We start from the raw sequence: 19,568 nt of genomic DNA on the forward strand, positions 1-19,568 counted from the left end.
AGTCTGTTTTGCATCTCTTTGTGGTCATTTTGCGTCTCTTTGTGGTCATTTTGCGTCTCTTTGTGGTTGCTTTGCGTCTCTTTGTGGTTGCTTTGCGTCTCTTTGTGGTTGCTTTGCGTCTACTCATTGATTGACTTTCCAACACAAAATATTAACAGTCAATTCAAAACAGAGGCTCCGTGCCAAGGGGCCCGTTAAGAAATCCTTCCATGTGCACAGGGATGATTGATTGCCCACAAACACACACTGATGCGTGTTTGCCACCCTGCTTCATATGTTTGCCCAGTCAGACCTGCCCTGACCTCTTTACCAGACTGTGTCACCTGTCAAGCCTGAAGGATGGGCAAAGTGGAACTTAAGCGAAGGACTCGTCTGATAAAGCACAGACCCCCCCGCTCACTGCACCAGCCACCGCGCACCTTCACCGCAGCTCCCGGACACTCTCCACCCCTCCAACCTTGCAGGTTTGTCCCGTTCCGTTCTGCCACCCCACTCCACCCACCCACCCTTCAGTGCACGGAAAGGCCCTCCTGACTGAGGCACTCCCTGCAGGGCAAACAGTGAGGCCCGCCGAGCACAAAGGCTGGGTAAACAGCTCCTTAGCTTTCCTCTCCGGGCCCACTCTCCGAGCCGAGGCAGAGACAAAATGCAGGGAGGATCCCTCTCTCTGGTCTCTGCCATGGCTCTATTAATAGGAGCAACCAACAAGGCAACAATGCACACAGCTGAGGTGCATGACATGCAGGAATGTACCGTCACATAATAAGGATGAGCTCAATAACAACAGGAGAGGATCATACAAATCTAATATTTGTAATTTCTTGTTTAGATCCAAAATGAGTGAAAGGAGGCTTTGTTTCTTTCCTTAATATTACCCAGAACAAGCCGATTTTACACCGTAAACAGACATTACCACACATATCTAACTGACTCGGCTGCCAGAAAAATACCAGTCCTCCTCTTAAAAAAGATCAGATAATAACCTCCGGAGTGAAAAATGTCTTCAATAAAATGAATCACTGTGTAAACTATAAGTCAGCAGGCGGGTGGCAGAGTCTCAGCAGACGCCACCGCACTGCCACCAGGGCCAAGTGTGTCTACATCATCCATCACTGTGAGCAATGGCGATGAACTTGTTCGGCATTGTGAGAGGGATTTGTAGCATGACACTGTTTGTACACCCACAGTTAAACCCCGTGCAAGCACAACACGCACATACTGTATCTTCAGCACACACACAGGTTTAGTCCTTGGCGAGCTGCAGGAGCATAATGGCTGTTGTGGAATTTTTTATTTCCTTGTAAGAATATAAAACTGAGAGAATTTATGAGAACAGTTTCAACAAGAAGATGTTAAGGTTTTTTTTCTTCTTCAAATTTTTAGGATTTGTTTGTGTCTGGTGAAAGTCCACTCTCTTTCTTAGGGATGTAAATAGTCGTTTCCATGGATACAGCGTGCTGATTGGGCCTTCAGGAGCTGCTGAGTCCATCCAAGTTCAGGACCGGATGGAGGAGAGGGTGGGTGGTTTGGATTTTGGGTGGTGATGCTAGAGGGAGAGAGACTGTTCCAGATGTGATAGACAGTTAAATTCCCTCCAAGGTTTTCTCCGGTTTCTTCTGGAAGCACAGGTCACAGGTCCTCTTCTTCTCCGTCTCCATCTAAAGGTGCCTTTCTTTTCTTGGGCCTGTTCCAGCTTTCAAAGTTTGTTTTCACTTTTCAAGTGGGAACTCCCCTCATCCAGCACACTGTCCAAAAGCCCTCAGGCCAAATCTGTAACACAAAAGCCAAATCTGCGGGACAAAGTCATACTGTAGCTGCAAAACAGCGAAACTCCATAACAACGCGTTTCCACATTAGCTCAAAATGAAGCGTAGATAATCTGAGTGATTTACGTTTCATCAGAGCATTTCAAAGCTGCGTTGCTGCAGGCGTGCTCCAGATTTGTTGTATCACTGTTCATACAAACAAATCATAAAGCAAAGTGTCGGCATACGGCTTGATTAGAGGTGTTATTATGTGGATGGATGGAGGGTGAGCAGAGTACACAACAGGGAGCTACAACAATGAAACTTCAGTATGTCTCACTGGCTTCAGGCTAATCTCAAGGAGGTACGGCTAAAATGATAAGTTGAGTAATCAAAAATGAATCAGCGACGATTCCGATAATCAATTAGTCATCTAAGTATGTATTAAGCAACAAGACTAAGAGTCTCAAGCCATAGTGGCTCAGTGAGGCTGAACTTAGGCTTAGGAGCGGTTCTGCAGCTTTCGCTCTTACCACATGGTCTTCATCAGAAGATGCAGTTTGCCCAATTGTCATGGACATTGATATTCAAATTAAAATTTCTTTGGAAACATCCATTGACAAACTAATTCATCGGAACTCCATCTGCTGAAGAAGCTCAGGTTATATAATCAAACGCTCCAGAACAGCAGCTACTAAGGTCAAGAACTTCAAAGCTTATTTTGTACACAAACATGGACGAGAAGTCATTTCAATTCTCAGAAAAAGAAAATTACAATTTGAACATCTACAATTTCATGACAACATAGGTGAACTGCATCTGCTGATGAAGATCATGTGATATGACTGAATGCTCCAGAACAGCTACTAAATGGACCTGGTGGTGATATTATTTTGTCAGCCCAAGATTTTTGAGTTTTGGACTATTGGTTTAGACAAATCTTGAAGATGTTACTTTAGGTTCGGGAAATTTTTACTATTGTTTTTGGACATTTTTTAGACTTTAACGATTAATTGATCGTTACAATCAATTAAACAAATAACTGACAAATCAATCTATAACGAATATATATATATTTGATCGTAACGATCTATTAATCGTTAAAGTCTAAAAAATGTCCAAAAACAATAGTACAAATTTGCAGAACCTAAAGTAACATCTTCAAAATTTGTTTAAACCAATAGTCCAAAACTCCAAAATCTTGGGTTGAAAAAATAATATCACAATTATTTTATTATATATGAATAAAATAGTTAGTTATGGACAATAAAACTGTTGTCAGCTGGCTACAAATAAAGAGTGTTATTGAACACAATATTGCCAGAGACATTCAGGACTGCAACTATGATGACATTTATTATATTATATTTTATTGCTGTCTTTAGAGCAAGGTGTTGCAAAACGCACTCTGCCAAAGTTATATAAAAATGCATTTGTACTTTCTCCAACTCATACTTCCTCCTAAAGGCCACGTAGCTGACTGAGAAGTGTTTCTTAACAGACAGATGTTTCTGACTTGCTCTTCTTCCCTCGGAGCACGTGTTTGTGCGTTTCCATCGCAGCATCACGGACAAACAGACACTGAAAACAAGGTCTGGCCATCTTTTAACAATTCAATGTAATCTTTGAATCTAGATTTATTGATATCGACTAGAAATGATCATTGCACGCTACGAGTTTAGAGGCTGGCGGGACGAGATGAAACACTTGAGTGATACAGGTGCCTGACAGCCCTGTAGGCGTGTCACGTCAACACACAAAAGGTAAACTGACTGAATGTGGGACACGGTGTAAAGAAGGGAATGTTGTTTTCCCTCATCTCAGCTGACCCGACATTAAGTAAACAGAGGGGAACAAATGGGTGCCTGAAAGGGTGTTTTCTCTCCCCATTCCAACTCTTTTTATGAGGAGTTTAAATTTCAGGCCCCGGAGGTCGTGGCCCCTCCGTTCCAACCCTACTGAGAGGAGGTGGGGCGGGGAACCTGTCGCAGAGAATAAAAGGCCCGTCGGCTGAAGAGGTGCAGGCGTGCTCATACGCCTGTCCGCCGGACGAACAGGAACGACCGCCTCCAGCCGGCCGGCCCGGGCCAGCTGCCTCGGGGAGATCCCAGGTGGCAAATATCCTCCTGCTGCGAGGAAGCGAGCATTCGATCCCACCCTGTGGAGGTCAGGAAATCTGTCGAGTCAGAGTAGCCAGAGCGAGGTGGTTTTTTGGTGACCGGCGAGGCGTGACTTGTGGGGGCCGAAAAAGTTTTCTGGCACCCCATTAACAGCAGGATGGGACGGTCCAGCGGCGCTTTAAGGGCCCTCAGCGTCTTGTCCTCTTTCACCTCACACCAATGCTGACTTACAGCAGCCACAGCTGGACGGCCTGCTCTTTCTCGCTCCTTCTCAGCAACGCTCCTCCGGTTTACGGCGATGTTGTGGTGTGTGAAAGCGAGTGAGAGGTTCACGGCTGCAGCTGAATAGCCTGTGTGTTTATTGTGTGTGTGTGTGTGTGTGTGTGTGTGCGCAACAGGTCTCGAATGGTTCCCCCGTGGCTACGGCAATGAAACAAGATCCGCCTCAGAATTGAGCAGGTGAAGAGAAAGAAATACACAGCGCAGGGATGGGAACAGACAGCGAGACGGAAAGAATGGAGGGGGGAGAAAAGTGAGTCGGAGAGAGGGACACGGAGTGGGACAGACATAAACACACAAGAGAAAAAAAGGAGAGTACATTAGGGAGGAAGTCCGGTGGATGGAGGATTGAAAAATGATTTCCTCTGTTCTCTGCAGGTAGGAGATACAGAGTACAGAGCAGGAGAGGAAATCCCCTTCTCCACGCTCCGGTCCATCCCTCCTTCATCTCTACTGCGAGCTTCCTGCAGTTTGTAACCTCTGAATAAGTGACACACAGACAGAATAATAACCGACGTACGCTGCGTACAATAACATGAGGCCCCCCTCAACTATACGTGGCACCGAAGGCCACGCTGCGCTTTGAAACGCCATCTGCGAAGACGTTCAGGCCACCCGCTGTCACATTTTGACAAAAGCAAGGACGAAGTATACTACACGTCTGTGGAGATAAAAGAGACTAAATGCATCAAAAATATTTACTATATTATATACTGAAAATTCACAGTGTACAGAAATATGTATATACAAAAGGACAAATACAAAAACAACAACACAGAACTGGTCAAAAGATGCAAACAACATGCACAGGCAAATATCAATTACAAACTTATTTATTGAGTTGCAGAAAGCCATTTATAACTATATATATAAAAAAAAAAAAAAAAACTAACACTTTTGATCACTTTGACTTCCTTCTGATGATGGTGAAATGTAAAAATTAAAGTTTATAAATATGATGAATGAAAAAAGCGAATACATTCTGCTTTAACATGAACAGGTTATGAAGAAGAGGCGATTTGGGGTCCAATCCATTTTGAACTCCTCCAGCATGCGTAAAAGAAGAAACTCTAACCGAGGGTCTGCTTAGTCTCAAAGCCTTAAAGACCATACAGGTGGTTTGGCATGTTTTAGCCCACATACTTTACATTATTAATGACTATTTTCCAAAACATACAGTGTGGTTTTAGATTAATTATCTGCTTTTCAAGCAGGCTATAAATCTAACCTGTTTGCTATATTTTTTACATTACAGGGATATGGCCCTGCGGAGGTCAGCCGGGACCAGTTTCAAACTCTCCGTGCATTCAAGGATGTTCTAACATTTAAGCATTAAAGAGGTACTCCAGTGATTTTGGCATTGCACTTCCATAAAAAATGGGGGTCTCACAAGAGACGGATTAAAAAAAGAAATCAAATCAAAATCGTAGCAGCAGAGAGGAAGATATCCTGACTTTTAGTCCCTAGTATGAGTCGAGCTCCAAAAAACACCGGATCCTACATTTTCTCAGACTTTAGAAAGCTCCCTCCAGAGCCACAGAAGACGTTATACAACAATATTCTCACAGGCTGAGAGTGGTATTCCTCTCGATGAGCTAAACTGAACTTCGTGCGTAAAATCGGCGGAGTGCCCCTTTAATAGTAAGCTGCAGGATATTAAATAGGCGTTATCGGTCACTATAAGCCCCATAGATGTGGGTCAATAGGGGCCTACTACACCCACTAGTATATCTCATCACCTAATCGCATGGTAGATCACCGAAAAAGATATAAAAGAACAAAACAGTGACTTCTAGCGACTGTAGTAATTATTATGACAGGAGCAGATGCAGAAGTCAGGCGCTGTAGTATACAAAGCGGGAAACTCCATACACTGTGGAAGATGCGGGTGATGGATAGGACTCAAAATATAGGACTTTTGCCCAGGAGGCCAGGGTTCATATCCTGTCTGAAACCAACAACATGTAGTAGTCTTTCAAGTTTCGCTTTTCAAACAGTCAAGTTTAGGGAAAAATATGTTTTGGTTTAAAATGACTGAGTGGTTTTGTTGTCTAAACCTAAAAAAGTTGTAGTTTTGTTCCCTAAACCTAAAGAAGCCATTTTGTTTGTGTTCAAAACGTAACGTTTCATTCTGTTTTACATGCAACTTAAATGCAAGTTTCACTTTCACACATCTATGGTGTTTATATCAACTGATAACATCCATTTAATGGCCCGATAACAGTCGAAATCATGAAACACTGGACTTTCACCCAGGAGGCTGGGGTTCAATTCCTGCATGAAACCAACAATGTTTAGTTTTAGTTTCGCTTTCACTTTAGAAACAGTCATTTTAAGCCAAAACATGTTTTTACCTAAACTTAACTGTTTTGTTGCCTTAACCTAAAGAAGCCTTTTTGTGTGTTCAAAACGTAACATTTCATACAGTTTTACGTGTTAGAATATGTGGCTTTTATTTTTCACTTTCACTTTCACAACGTAGTAGGCATAGTATGCCCCTAATGACCCACATCTATGGCGTTTATAGCAACTGATAACACCTATTTAATGGCTTGATAACAGTCAAATCGGGTGCACAGCAACAATGTTGCAGACAAACAATGAGCAACCATGGACAAAGCAAAGTTAATTTGGTCATTTCTTGCATTATAACAGCTGCCGTTAGCAACCAACATTTAAACTCCACTTGAATATGTAGTTATGGGACTAAAACATACCAAACAACCAGTGTGGGGCTTCAGGCCTTCCTTGACTGTATATAATGGTACAGTACAGATATGAAATGGACTGGTCCCAAATCATAGAAATGAGATGTGACCTGTCCTGACCCGGAGCTGATCCAACACATTGGATCAGCTGCGGTTCCTTTCCCACGTCAAACTCCTCGCTACAGTTTCCAGGTGATGAGGTGTAAGGCACTGAGAGCGCCTCATGATAGTGCAATGGTTCAGCTGTTCCCTGTACCGTTGCTCTCAATAACAGTCCCAAACGGGGCCTAGTTTCCAAAAAAAAAAAAAAAAAAAGATCCATTCCTTCAAACCCGGTGGAGCCGTTCTGAAGGGACTGGGTCGGACACGCTGCTGCACGATCCCAGCGGCGTTTGTGAAAACTAATCAAGAACAGGAACGTGTGGAGCAACGTAACAGATGCAACAGCAGCAGCTTACTGATTGTAATGGAAATGAGACTGTGTGTACAATGTACAGTAAATATGCACTTCCAAAGAAGAAGTAGAAACAGGAAAAAGGTGAAAACCTCATTGAATTGTCATTTGACAAAAAAACTAACATAAAAGCCTGCTTTGGTAAAGCAGTATTCAAATGCACCGTCACTATATAAAAGATGATTATCGCATTCATGAGTTAAAAATGACAAAACAGATGTGACATTTTGACATTCTCACATCCTTTTTTTTTTTTTAAGGGTGGGGGAGCGGAAGGAAAAACAAAAGGTTTGATTGCATGAACATAGAAAGATTTCAGTATTACACAGTGATGAAATACTGAGACGCGTGTGGCAGAACCGTCATCTGCAAAGTGCAAAGGCCTGATCAGCACAAGTACTGTAACATGTTCATTTGAGATTGAGCGTGGCAACTCAAGAGATTCTCTCCAATTAAAGAAATTTGCTGTTATGTGTCTATTGTTAACACAAGCTGCATAAAGCACAAAAATAAAGGGAACATTTATTACTTAAATCTGTTTGTATTTGGCTTAATAACACTGCTTCTGCCGCAATTGTAAAAAGATGATGCAGTCTCTGAGGAAACACACGGTGGTGAAATCGAGAGAAAAAAAACACAAACTTTTGCGTCTTCTCTGGACAAAGACAACAGAAAGCAGGCCTGCCTGTGACCGAAACGCGGGGACTTACTAACATTAAAAAATAAATAATTAAAATTGACCTAAAAACAAAAATATATATATTCATATTCTACAATCCGCGATTTCACCATTTACTGAAAAACAAGAAAAACCTGCAGCAACGGGAGGATGGAGGACACATACGGAATCTGCTCTCCTTGACCGGGGCGGGACACGCTGCTGTACGTCTACTGTACACGCTGCAGCCCGGAGGCCTCGCAGCTGATGAAGACGAGTACCGTGACATGGAGAGGTGGAATGAGAGGGATGCTTAAACTTTTGGGGCTCACCTGCCAGAGCTGGTAAACTAAAAACAAAAACCGCCCCACGATTAAAATAATTTAGACTGACCAAAATAATCTATATACATTTTTCCTGATACTTTCAATGGTAGTTAGTGTAGAGAATCTTATACAGCTTAATCTTGACCTCTCGCCTGATGTGAGCAGCCACATGGGAATAACACACACACACACACACACACACAGCCACTCTGTGTAAAGCCGCTTACATGTAACAAGCAGAAAGAACCTGCTTCATAGAGTCACTAATATAATTCCCTTACAAAGACTTTACAGAGAAAACTTGAGTCAGTATATCACCAAACACTCAACTGTTGTGTCTCAAAGTGACACCAGTCTGTGTGGCAGGTGACCCTCGCTGATTTATCTACCGTCAACTGGCTTGGCAAGTGTTAATTTTGGACCCTGGACAGGCAGTAAAAAAGTGAATGAATGAATGGACACATGGTGGGTGGGGATGGATTGGGGGGGGGGGGGGGGGGCTGCTGCAGCTTGTTAAAAAGCACAGTAAAAATCTTTGATATTTACACTGAGGAAAAGTGAATACATTCAGGCAGCAAAAAGGAGGAGGACGGCCTCTCCCCTGTACGAGGTACGTTTGGCACTGCTAATACTCAACCCATCCCCGAACGCTCTCCATCAAATGGTCCTCTTTTCATTCCTTTCTCGCCTGTGCCTTCATCAAATCAGCCAGTGAGTCAAGCTAAATCCTAACATCTGTATGTCAACTTCCGCTCTTTACTATTCATTCATTCATTCGTGTGATACTTCGGGGGTTGAAGTGGTAAACGTTGAAGCGCAGGGCCGGCAGGTAGCTTTCCTGCGACTGTCCCACCACCCCCCTCGATAAGACAGGAAACCGGGCAGATCCAGTCCTCCCCGTGTGTCCACCCCCTCCGCTCCGCTCCCTGCTTCAATCAGCAGGAGTCTTTGGTTCAGAAGGCACATGTGTGCATCTCTCCGCAGAAACCCTCCCGTATTGTTTGTTTTTTTAAATAATCTCCTTCGATATGAAAAACCCAGACAGTGTGCAGGCCACCCGGGTTCTAAAGGGTTCTTTCTCCCAGAGTCAACCCATTTCTCAGTTTTCCTGTTTAATAGTCCTTTTAGGGAAGGCAGAAGGAGACTGTGGGCGTGGGTGTAAACTCAGATACCATTGGTCAGGTCTGTGATGATGTTGGCCTTCACCAGCTTGCGGAGGAAATCCTTCTCCTTCGATATGTTGTGTGTCCACGACTGTGGGGAGAAAAAAACAACAATTCAGAGTGATACAGAAAGCAACCCATTCGGTACTTATTCCAAAAGCATCGCTACATGCACTGAAACCTGCAGGTTTTTCCTATTCCCAGTGTCGATACGTGTGGGTGTTCATGTGTGCATATATATGAGTAAAGCCACACTGGGTCAGCTTTCCTCCCCGCTGTGCTGTGAGGATTCAGTCCAGTGGGCCGACGTGTAACCAGAGCCGGTGGTTCCTGTGTGGTGCTTTGGGATGCCGAGACCAAGGAGCAGCCAGAGAGCAAATGAAGGAGGCAAAGGGTGGAGGAAGAAACGTACAGGAGGGAATAGGAAGAAGAAGAAAAGTGGATATCTACAGGAGGTTGGGTCCTGCAGCTGCCTCTGCAGGTTCAAGACTCTCCTATGGGCTCTAGGCCTGTCTGGGACGGACCTCCTACCACTACGTGATGGGTCACAGCAGGTCCAGAAAGAACAATAGGCTACAGTTTATTGGAAATGAACGTAAGAAACAAGGCTGTAATGTTTTAAGTCCAAATGAAATCCATTTTTGCTGTCAAAAATCCTGATAAATTGATCTTCAAATGTACAAAAAGAGAGACATCAGAATTTAACCCCGGAGCCTCTGGGATGGCGGGTGTTGTGTTTGATTGACAGCTGAGCTGGTGGGGGTGCAGACACACATACAAAAATTGAGCGCTGGTAAATATAGCTTACAAGTCAAGGATTGAAAGTGCTTTTGTTTGCAGTGAAGAATAAGGAGCAGCACCATTTAGCATCCAAACTGTGTGATGTTAATATTTGCAGGCGAAGGTTTCGCTGTTCAATATGTTACATCTGGCTAGCTAACTAGCTAACTAAACGGACATCAGGAGTTTCCCCTTGTTTGGCTGCTAGCAAGCTAAGGCGCAACACAAGACACAACCTGGAGAGCTGATGTGGTTTGCGGTTCACACTCTGTGGCTTTTTTTGTGTTAAGTCATGGCTGCTGTTTGGCTGTAAAACACTTGTTGCAAATAAGTTTCAAATAAAATGGCATGATGACTGTCAGAAAAAAAGCATTTTGACTGTTATATGCAGACCGAAGGCGATGTGAACACCGAAAATATAAATTTCTCCCTTTCGGGTACAGATATTTTCTACAAAACGGATCTGTATGCTGTAGCAGAAAAAAAAGCAATTGTGTCCACTGTCCTCGGGGGCAGCAAAAACAAGCTGTAAACGCAACACTGGCCAGATCTCCATTGCAAAAAAAGAGATTTTTCTGGTTAAATAAAGGTTAATTATAATAAAAATATCATTTGATCCATTGTTGATGTAAAAATATTGATCATTGCAGCTTTAACTAAATCATTTGATCAGTAAGTTTGATCAGCTCTGAGATAAAAGGATTGAGGACAATGGAGCGTCTCGTACACCACAGCAGATGACCTCAGTATCATCACACCGTCTAAACTGATGTACGTGACATTTTATCATCAATTTCTGTGTATCTCGTCTAATTACACAATTTCCGTGGAGTTTTAAAACGTCCCTCCAGATAGGAAACAGGGCAACGGAATAATACGTGGATCATTTCTCGTTGTTCCGGAAAATCAAACCCAACAGCCCCGGGGAGTGGCGGTGGTTAACAGTGTTCCAAACAAAAAACCTATTCCCATTAATTAGCCATGTGTGGCTGATGATGACAATGTTGATGAAGATGATGATAATAAATGCCAAAGGGTTCACTGGGAGTTTAGACAAAGGTTATCATCATACTGAGCTCATGGTTTACACACGTCAGCACGCGGGTGACATCTTTGATTCCACTGGGTTTCAGTGTAAACACCGAGAAGAAGACGGGACTGATGGAGAGGAGGGAGATCCGTCACGAGGGCATTTAGAAGATGATTGTTAGAACGACGCACTAACAGTTAGCATGTTGATACAGCGACTGATGAAAGACCGGCGCCACTTCGGACGGGGGAAATTACTGATTTAACCTTTTGATGTTTTCATTCTTCTGTTTTAGTTTTTATTTTGTTTCAGAGTTTTTAGTTTTGGTGTAGTTCATAGTTTCATGTCCTCAGTACTCTTAAAGGGAGATGAAACAAGTTCAAAATATACATTATGCATAACATATGCACAACACTGTGCTTCATTAAACACCCTAATGACCACAGATATAAATGAATACAGTAGGATTTATTTTACTTATGTATTTCATACTTTAGCCACCTAAACTTTTGCACCATAAAATGATATACCTCTAGATATATTTGTCTATATTTTAGCCATAATCTTATTTAAATTTAGTTAAAGAGGACCTATTATGCTTTTGTGCTTTTTCCCTTTCCTTTAGTGTGTTATTTAGTTTTTTTGTGCACGTAAAAGGTCTGCAAAGTTACAAAGCCAAAAGTCTCTCGGAGTTACTCTCACCCACAGAAACACTGCTCCTAAACGGCCTGAAACGCCTCGCTTGAAGTCCCGCCTTTTCTTCCGTAACGTGGTGATGTCACTAAGTAATACATTTGCATAATACCTGCCTAGTGGCTAGTTAGGCTCTCCCTCAAACAAAGCTAGTTAGAGCGGAGCTGGAGCAGAGTCTGAAGAGTTTGGTTCGGTTGACCAATCACAACAGAGTGGACCAGCTGACCAATCAGAGCAGACCGGGCTTATTTTTTTTTAAACATTTTAGTTTCCTTTGTTTTATCATCTTTATTCTGGTCTGAGTAAAGAATAATGCTTATTTACCAGTCATTTAGGTTTTTACTTGCATGTTTACAATAATAGTAGTTTCAGTCAAATGTAATCATCCCCAAAAGGCCTCTGATATAAGATACAGTTACATAGCCACGACACAAAACGACAGGTGCTGTAATTATGTTTTGTTTCAATTTTTTTTTAAGTTAAAAGCAATATAAATCAGTTTTGTTTTTTTTAAACCGACATCCGAGCCAAACCACAGCATATTTTAACTACAATTATCATACATAGAAAATGCACAACATGACACTACAAGACATTTCCCCTCCCACCTTCAGAGTTTTAACAGCACCACAGGGCCTGTCATTAAACTCTCTAAATATCTGAATAACCTCATCTGTCAGAGAACAAAGAGCTGATCAACACGAGAGACAGATCCAATTAGTGCAGCTCCACTTGAATACAAATGCAAAAGCTGAGAGATGTTCAATTCATGCACATTTCTTATAGTAATATTACCATCAGTCTGAACAGTGAGGGCTTTGTAGTGAATGTATTTTGGCTGTAGGCCAGGTCACCTCTCCCCTCCACAGGACTGGTGGTCCCTCCTCATCAAACATTACGCTCATTTGTTTCTCCAGTTATTCTCCAAAGCCAGAAAATATTGTTCTCATTAGCATGGAGAGAATGTCGCACCAGATTTCAATTTGAAAATCTGGTCATTTAAGAGCGCTTTGAGGATTAAGCTTTGTAGAACACAACAGATTTTGAGAAACACGTGCTGTGCTCCGGAAACTCACCTCTTTGATGGCGGACATCTTGACGGTCTCGTAATAGTGCAGAGGTGCGTGTGGCGTGTTCATGTCGTAGCCGAAACCAGCCACCGCCACCTCGTCACAGTTATGCAGTGCCATCGTTATAGCAACTGTTCCCAAAGTTGGAATGTTCTGTAGTAAAAAAAAAAAAAACACAAAAATGCAGGCTGTCAGAAGATCACAGCGCACACACACACACACACACACACACACACATCGGGAACACATGTTGATATAAAATGTATTGAGACCAACACATGGATTAATATTGACAAAAACATGTGCAGCATCATTGTTTTCAGACAATCTTGAAACTGATGATGGTTTGTGACACTAGCTCAGAGACAGATGTCCGATCCCTCTCATGTATCTGCTTCCCTCCCTCCTTTGTACCTCTGTCTTTGTTCTGCTCCACTGCTGCTAACTGACTTTGAGCACTTGGTGATTAACTATTACCTTTAAGACGCGACCCCTGCAGACCCCTGCTACGATACACTGATCTACAGGGTTGAACTGTGCTTCCTAACCGCCTGGGGCTGCCAGAGATCTGGGGGGTACAGGGGGCTGTGTGTGGATGTTAGAGAACAAGAGAGGGGGGAAAAAAAGAGTGTGTGTGTGTGTGTGTGTTAGGAAAAAAAAGTGGGTGCAGAAGAAAGAGTGGAGGGAGGCCCCATTTAAATCATTACCCTGATTTGCAGCCCTCAGGGTAGGTGGAGCTGAACCAGCAGCTGGCCAACCCCCTACTGCGTGTTCTAATACAGATTAATTTACACACACATTCACACACACTCAACATAAACACTGGTATAACAAATAGGCCTCCTCATTAATTTCCACATACATAAACATAAACTATGATGGTCAGAAGATAGACAGGAAAGTGTTCTTGGGAAACAATGTGCCAAATCATACAACTCTGCAGCCTGTATTGTATGAGACAGCACTGCAGACACCAACACAAATGACCAACACACTCTCACACACACACACACACAGGCCAGATGCCCACATGTTGAACACATGTTGCGGAGTGGAGTTCATGCAGGGGTGTTCTGGTGGCCCCAAAGGGCAGAGTTACGGTGATACACTCCTCATGTCTTCTCCAATTCTCTAACAATATTCTCCTTTACTTAGCAACGAATCACACATACGCAAAAGTTCATAATACATGAATATAAACATCATCATTACTTTATATTTGTCTGTACTCTGGTTGCTGGTCAAGACCTGATTCGGCAGTCTCATGCCCAGACAAACATGTTCCACGAGCAGAGCACATACATCAACTTTGAACACTGAATAAAAACAATAACGTACTGTAGAACTCAAACTGGACCAGGGTTGAAGCAGGTATTCTACATTTCTGCAATTTCAATAATCAGAAATTGTTTGGAATCTCCTCTTAAATCTACTTTCATTTTCCCTCTTTTATTTTGAAAATGGTGGAGGTTATGCAGTCATACTGAGGAACCTCCAGAAACAAAGATTAAAGTACAAACTAGGGCTGTATAGTGCGTTAACACAAATTAGTTTCAACGGCAATCATTTCTTTAACTCATTAACGCAATCGATCTTTCGGAGGTTGTTGCAGGCTCAGTATTAAAGCTAGAGTGAAGATACTGGTATCATATGAAATTAGAAAACCTAAGGAATCCAGTGTCTTCTTTGTCACGAAAGAGATTAAATAAGGCTCCAAATTTACGCTAACTTTTGGCGAGGAAAAACTGTCATGGCCATTTTTAAAGGGGTGAAAATGGGTTCTATGGGTACCCACGAGTCTCCCCTTTACAGACAGGCCCACTTTATGATGATCACATGCAGTTTGGGGCAAGTCATAGTCAAGTCAGCACACTGACACACTGACAGCTGTTGTTGCCTGTTGGGCTGCAGTTTGCCATGTTATGATTTGAGCATATTTTTTTATGCTAAATGCAGTACCTGTGAGGGTTTATGGACAATATTTGTCATTGTTTTGTGTTGTTAATTGATTTCCAATAATAAATATATACATACATTTGTATAAAGCAACATATTTGTCCACTCCCATGTTGATAAGAGTATTAAATACTTGACAAATCTCCCTTTAAGGTACATTTTGAACAGATATAAAATGTGTGATTAATTTGCGATTAACTATGGACAATCATGCGATTAATTGGATTAAATATTTTAATCAATTGACAGCCCTAGTACAAAACATACTAAAGTAAAGTCCAACTCAAGAGCAGATCATACATATACAGTACTGTCGTCATCCAGCCTTGGCTTCAGCGTGGTGCTACAGATAATGATCATTCCAGCACAATGTCTGCGCTGTGTGTAGAATATAAATGTAAAATACTTGCAGCCAAAGTCTGACTTGACTCATCCAGCATACAGATTTCTCAGTTCAATGGTTTCCCTTGAAAAACACAATCTAACTGCTGGGTGTGTGTGTCTTTCTCATGTTTCTGTTACATTGATGCCTGTGTGTGTCTTACCCCTTTGCCCATGAGGCCATTGTTGAAGGGCAGGCCTATGAACTGGAAGGCAGCCTCCTGAATGAAGTAGGGATTGAGGATTCTCATCTCCGTCGGCTCCCGAGGCACGTAGTGAGCCACCGACTTCCAAAAACCCTCTGTACCCCTCTGATGCATTGGCGAGGAAATAGATAGCATAGGGGGAAAAAAATAAAAATATGAATTAGTAGTTTTCAACATCAATACTGGACTGTTTTGTCTCTGCAAAGCCAGAGTCATTCACATGATGCCACCTCCACGGTTAAACCAACCCAACATCAAAGTGAGATTATCCTTCGTAACGCTGACATAAAACACAGAAGCCAACCAGAAGCCAGACCCCTACCAGCACTGATTAGGGAAATGGCTTTGGGCTTTTAATGGATGGAGTCAGGGTGAGGGGCTCGCAGGACATCAGTAATTATGACTCCTGGTAGGAGGAGAATCAAGCAGTGGGTGAGGGGTGCAGCTGCACTGGAGTGATGAGTGCTTTACAGGTTTCATTAGTTGTAGGGAAAAAGTGCTTGGTATGGATTAATATGAAGGATCGTATTATTTAAGCACAATATTGTTATTACAATTATTTGCATTTATCAAGTTGTTTCCACCTGACTTTAACCCAGACAACAGAGAGAAAAATGACAGATAACTTAAAAAGGGTGATGATTATGATGATTCTCCCAGACTTTTCCATCAGAAACTTACTGCCTCTTGATCACAGCGTCTGCGACCCTGACAGACAAAGTTGCACATTCAGTGGCTTCAGTGTTTGGTCAGACTTGATGAAGGAGTTTGCTTTATGTTGCATGATTTTTAATTGTGGAAAATGGTGGTTAAATATTCAGTATGCAACAATTTTTTTTAGCATCATTAGGCAAAATTTTCAGGCTTTAAAAAATCTAAAAAAGAGAGAGCGTTCCTATTGGCCGTGCTCCGGCTGGTGGGCGGTGCTTGGCATTTCCTCAACTGATCTCAACATGACTGCCAGGTCACAAACTTTCTCATTTTACAGCTAAACAGTACACTACAAGATGTTTCTGAAAACATTTGAGGTGAGAAATAGACATTACAGTAACAGAAAATTGATTAATATTTGATCAGCGCTGCCTAGTTTGACCGTTTGGTCGGAAGCTGGTCGGCAGACTCCAGATCAGCTCTGACTGGTTACCTGTCTCATGCACTACTGTCAGGATATAGCGATCGTTTTATAAAAACAACTTATATATTCATATTCGCTCCATTTCTACCCACTGCAGCTTTAAATCTACATCAAGTATCTGCTGGTATTGTGTCCCTATCAAACATCCATGGTTAAATATGGCATTTGAAAGGAAATGGTTCAAATCACTCCTTGACCTGAGGGTGTTTTGCGACACCTACGGTCGTATCATTACACAAGGCAATTATCATCAGTCGCTAAGGCAACCTGTCAGACAGGCTGGCAGAGCCATCTCAATAATATTATGCAACCCACGCACTTCAAACTCACTCATACCAGAACAGAAACTATTTATTAAGAAATTCATAAAAAGTTACCCTTGAAAAATGATGGTCTCTATCATGCTAATTACCACGATTACACCTCCAACAAATCAGTCCTCTTTACAGCTTTACTTTCACGGATAAACGAACGTGTGACCAACTCGCAGTGCGTGATTGACTCGCCTGACAGTGCGACTTCCTAAAAGGCATGAAGCCAATACGGTCAGCAGATGTAAATGGGAATCACCTGTTCAAATAGTCGCCTGGCCGCCTTTGATACAGCAATGCACGACTGTGTGTGTGCGTGTGTGTGTGTGTGTGTTTGTGTGTGTTGGCAGAGGCAGTAGCAACAAGTCTGCTGGCTTTGTGGCTTCAACAGTGGCGGCTCTTTTTGAACGTGGGCCCGGCTCTGTGCCTTTCGGCAAGCTGCGACAGGAACAGCAGCTCATCTCTCCTGTCAACACAGCTTGTGTTTGCCAGGAATCTATTTAGCAGCGCTGTTTGGATGTGTGCGCGTCTGTGTACGCCGAATAAAAGAGAGTGATGCATTTTTTTTCTTTTATTCCTGGAAGGAGAGAAGCTAATGACACACAACACACACACACGCCCCTCCGCTTTACACGGCAATGACCCGACATGTACACGTAGACGCAAATGTCACGGGGGCGGGGATCTTTTTGAAGACAGACAACTGGCAAAAGTACAGGTGGCTCTGAGAAAAGTACGAGCGATTAGTATGTAAGGATTCAGGCCTGTCAGGAGGGAGGGGGTTGTGGGTACTGTTATGCGTTTAGGAATGTGGGAAGTTGCTTACATTAAAAGGTCACCAACTCAAACCTCCACCAGTTAGGATGGACAGGACAGGGAAAGGTAATGAAAACACCCTTGTTTAGCGCTCAAACTATTTTATTTATAAGACATCTTTAATTAACTGGTTAAATAATGGTTTAAACAAACTTGTACATTATGAGCAATGATGTAAATGTTCGTCAAAGACTGTTATCAACCAGTACAACAAGTAGTACTCAAAGCTCAAAGCAAATAGCCTCCAGGGAACAGGATGTGGCTTCCACTGCGGGCTGACCGCTAACCTCTACGTGAGTGTGTATTAGTTTGTCGGTGGCATTTTGACCATTACAGAACAGGAAGCCGCAGAGTGCTCCTACACCACGTACTCACCGAGCCGACGCACACACACGCCCAAAGGTGAACAGAAGTGTGCGGCTTTGGGAGTTTGGGCCGTCGCTGGGCTGTGGTCAGAGAGGAAATGGCTGTTTCCCCTCTCCTGCGACAGCTTTATGGTTAAATTGGTCTGGATTATTAGATTTAAGTGTGTGCGCGAGGCGTGTGTGCTCCAATAAAGCACCTGTTAAAACAACCTTGAACTGGGAGAGTTAATTGTTTCCAATGCAAGGAGATATACCGTAGAGAGGTCGACGTCACTCAGTCAGAAGAAAGTGAACGGAGACGTTACAATTCCACTTGTGGTCAAGTTTCCATCCCAATTTAGCGCAGAAGGAATTAATGCATGTTTCCATCCAATATGGTTATGCGAATATTAGGGAGCATCACGGACAGATGGTGGCGCTAATTCTCCTGTCAGGTGCCATTAAACCATTGTCAGAGTAATTCTTCAGTCCAATACTCTAAATTTATTGAAAAAAGATAGGGCTGAGTATGAACACTGGATTTTTTGCAGAACAGACAGTAGGAGGAGGAGCAGGAGATGTTCGCTGTATAAAGTGTATTGGATTAGAATCACAGATTCTACCTTTAAATAAGCATATGTATTATTGTCATTAAAAAATTTAAATTTAAATGACGGGTAATAATAGATTATGACGGAATATTAACAACCCTCCTCGTTAAAATGACGGACAACAAGAAAGTCTAACGCGACAACTGAGCCAGATAAATATGTCTTGGGAGTAAAGACATTATCCTCTCTCATGACAACATAGAAAATGTCCATTTCCATTGCGTTGCTTCCCAAGTGTTATTGATGCAAACTGAGGTACTATTAATGCATCACTCAGAGAAGACTAATACCATAAAAGCACTCGGTTTCTTTATGTCACTGTTGTCGGTTACAACAGAAGCTTCGAAAAGGGCTAAGTGTATTTGTCTAGTAATTTCACAGCTGTAGGAAAATCACAGCTATACAAACCATCACCAAAGGAGTTTAAAGCGCCGGATTAGAGCAAGACAATGTCAAAGGGGCGAAGAGAAGACCTGCTGTAAACCAAGACAAGTGAGGGATTAAACGTAACGGAAAAAGTGATGAGGACTGAAAGATACAGGAGAAAAGAACGATGATGAAATTAGTGCTAAAATGGAAAATGTAAGGAAAGCATTAGATTCCCCTCATATAGCTGTGCTCAAAACATCTAGGCGCGATTTAATTCAAGTAGAAAACTACTAAAAATGATGAGAAAAGTAACGATGGACTAGTGGTGGTGAAGACATAAACATGATGACATCCTTTTCTAGTTGCAGAAAAGTTAAAAAAATGCACAGATGCACTTAACTCCACAAAATACC

General features: G+C 42.4%; 1 protein-coding gene across 6 annotated transcripts in view; it reads right to left on the bottom strand.

The window, feature by feature from the left end:
* Positions 1 to 4,961: 4,961 nt before the first annotated feature.
* Positions 4,962 to 19,568, bottom strand: part of st3gal3b (ST3 beta-galactoside alpha-2,3-sialyltransferase 3b) — a 59,015-nt gene continuing 44,408 nt past the window's right edge. For all 6 annotated transcript variants that reach the window (XM_074650859.1, XM_074650861.1, XM_074650862.1 and 3 more), the window contains 3 exons: positions 15,528 to 15,674; positions 13,033 to 13,179; positions 4,962 to 9,544 (listed from right to left, as the gene is read on the bottom strand). In XM_074650859.1, coding sequence (XP_074506960.1) covers positions 9,455 to 9,544; positions 13,033 to 13,179; positions 15,528 to 15,674 — 384 coding nt within the window. In that variant the 3' untranslated portion in view covers positions 4,962 to 9,454. The remainder of the gene's footprint in view (positions 9,545 to 13,032; positions 13,180 to 15,527; positions 15,675 to 19,568) is intronic.

This window comes from Sebastes fasciatus, chromosome 11, assembly GCF_043250625.1.
Source record: "Sebastes fasciatus isolate fSebFas1 chromosome 11, fSebFas1.pri, whole genome shotgun sequence".
NCBI lineage: Eukaryota > Metazoa > Chordata > Actinopteri > Perciformes > Sebastidae > Sebastes > Sebastes fasciatus.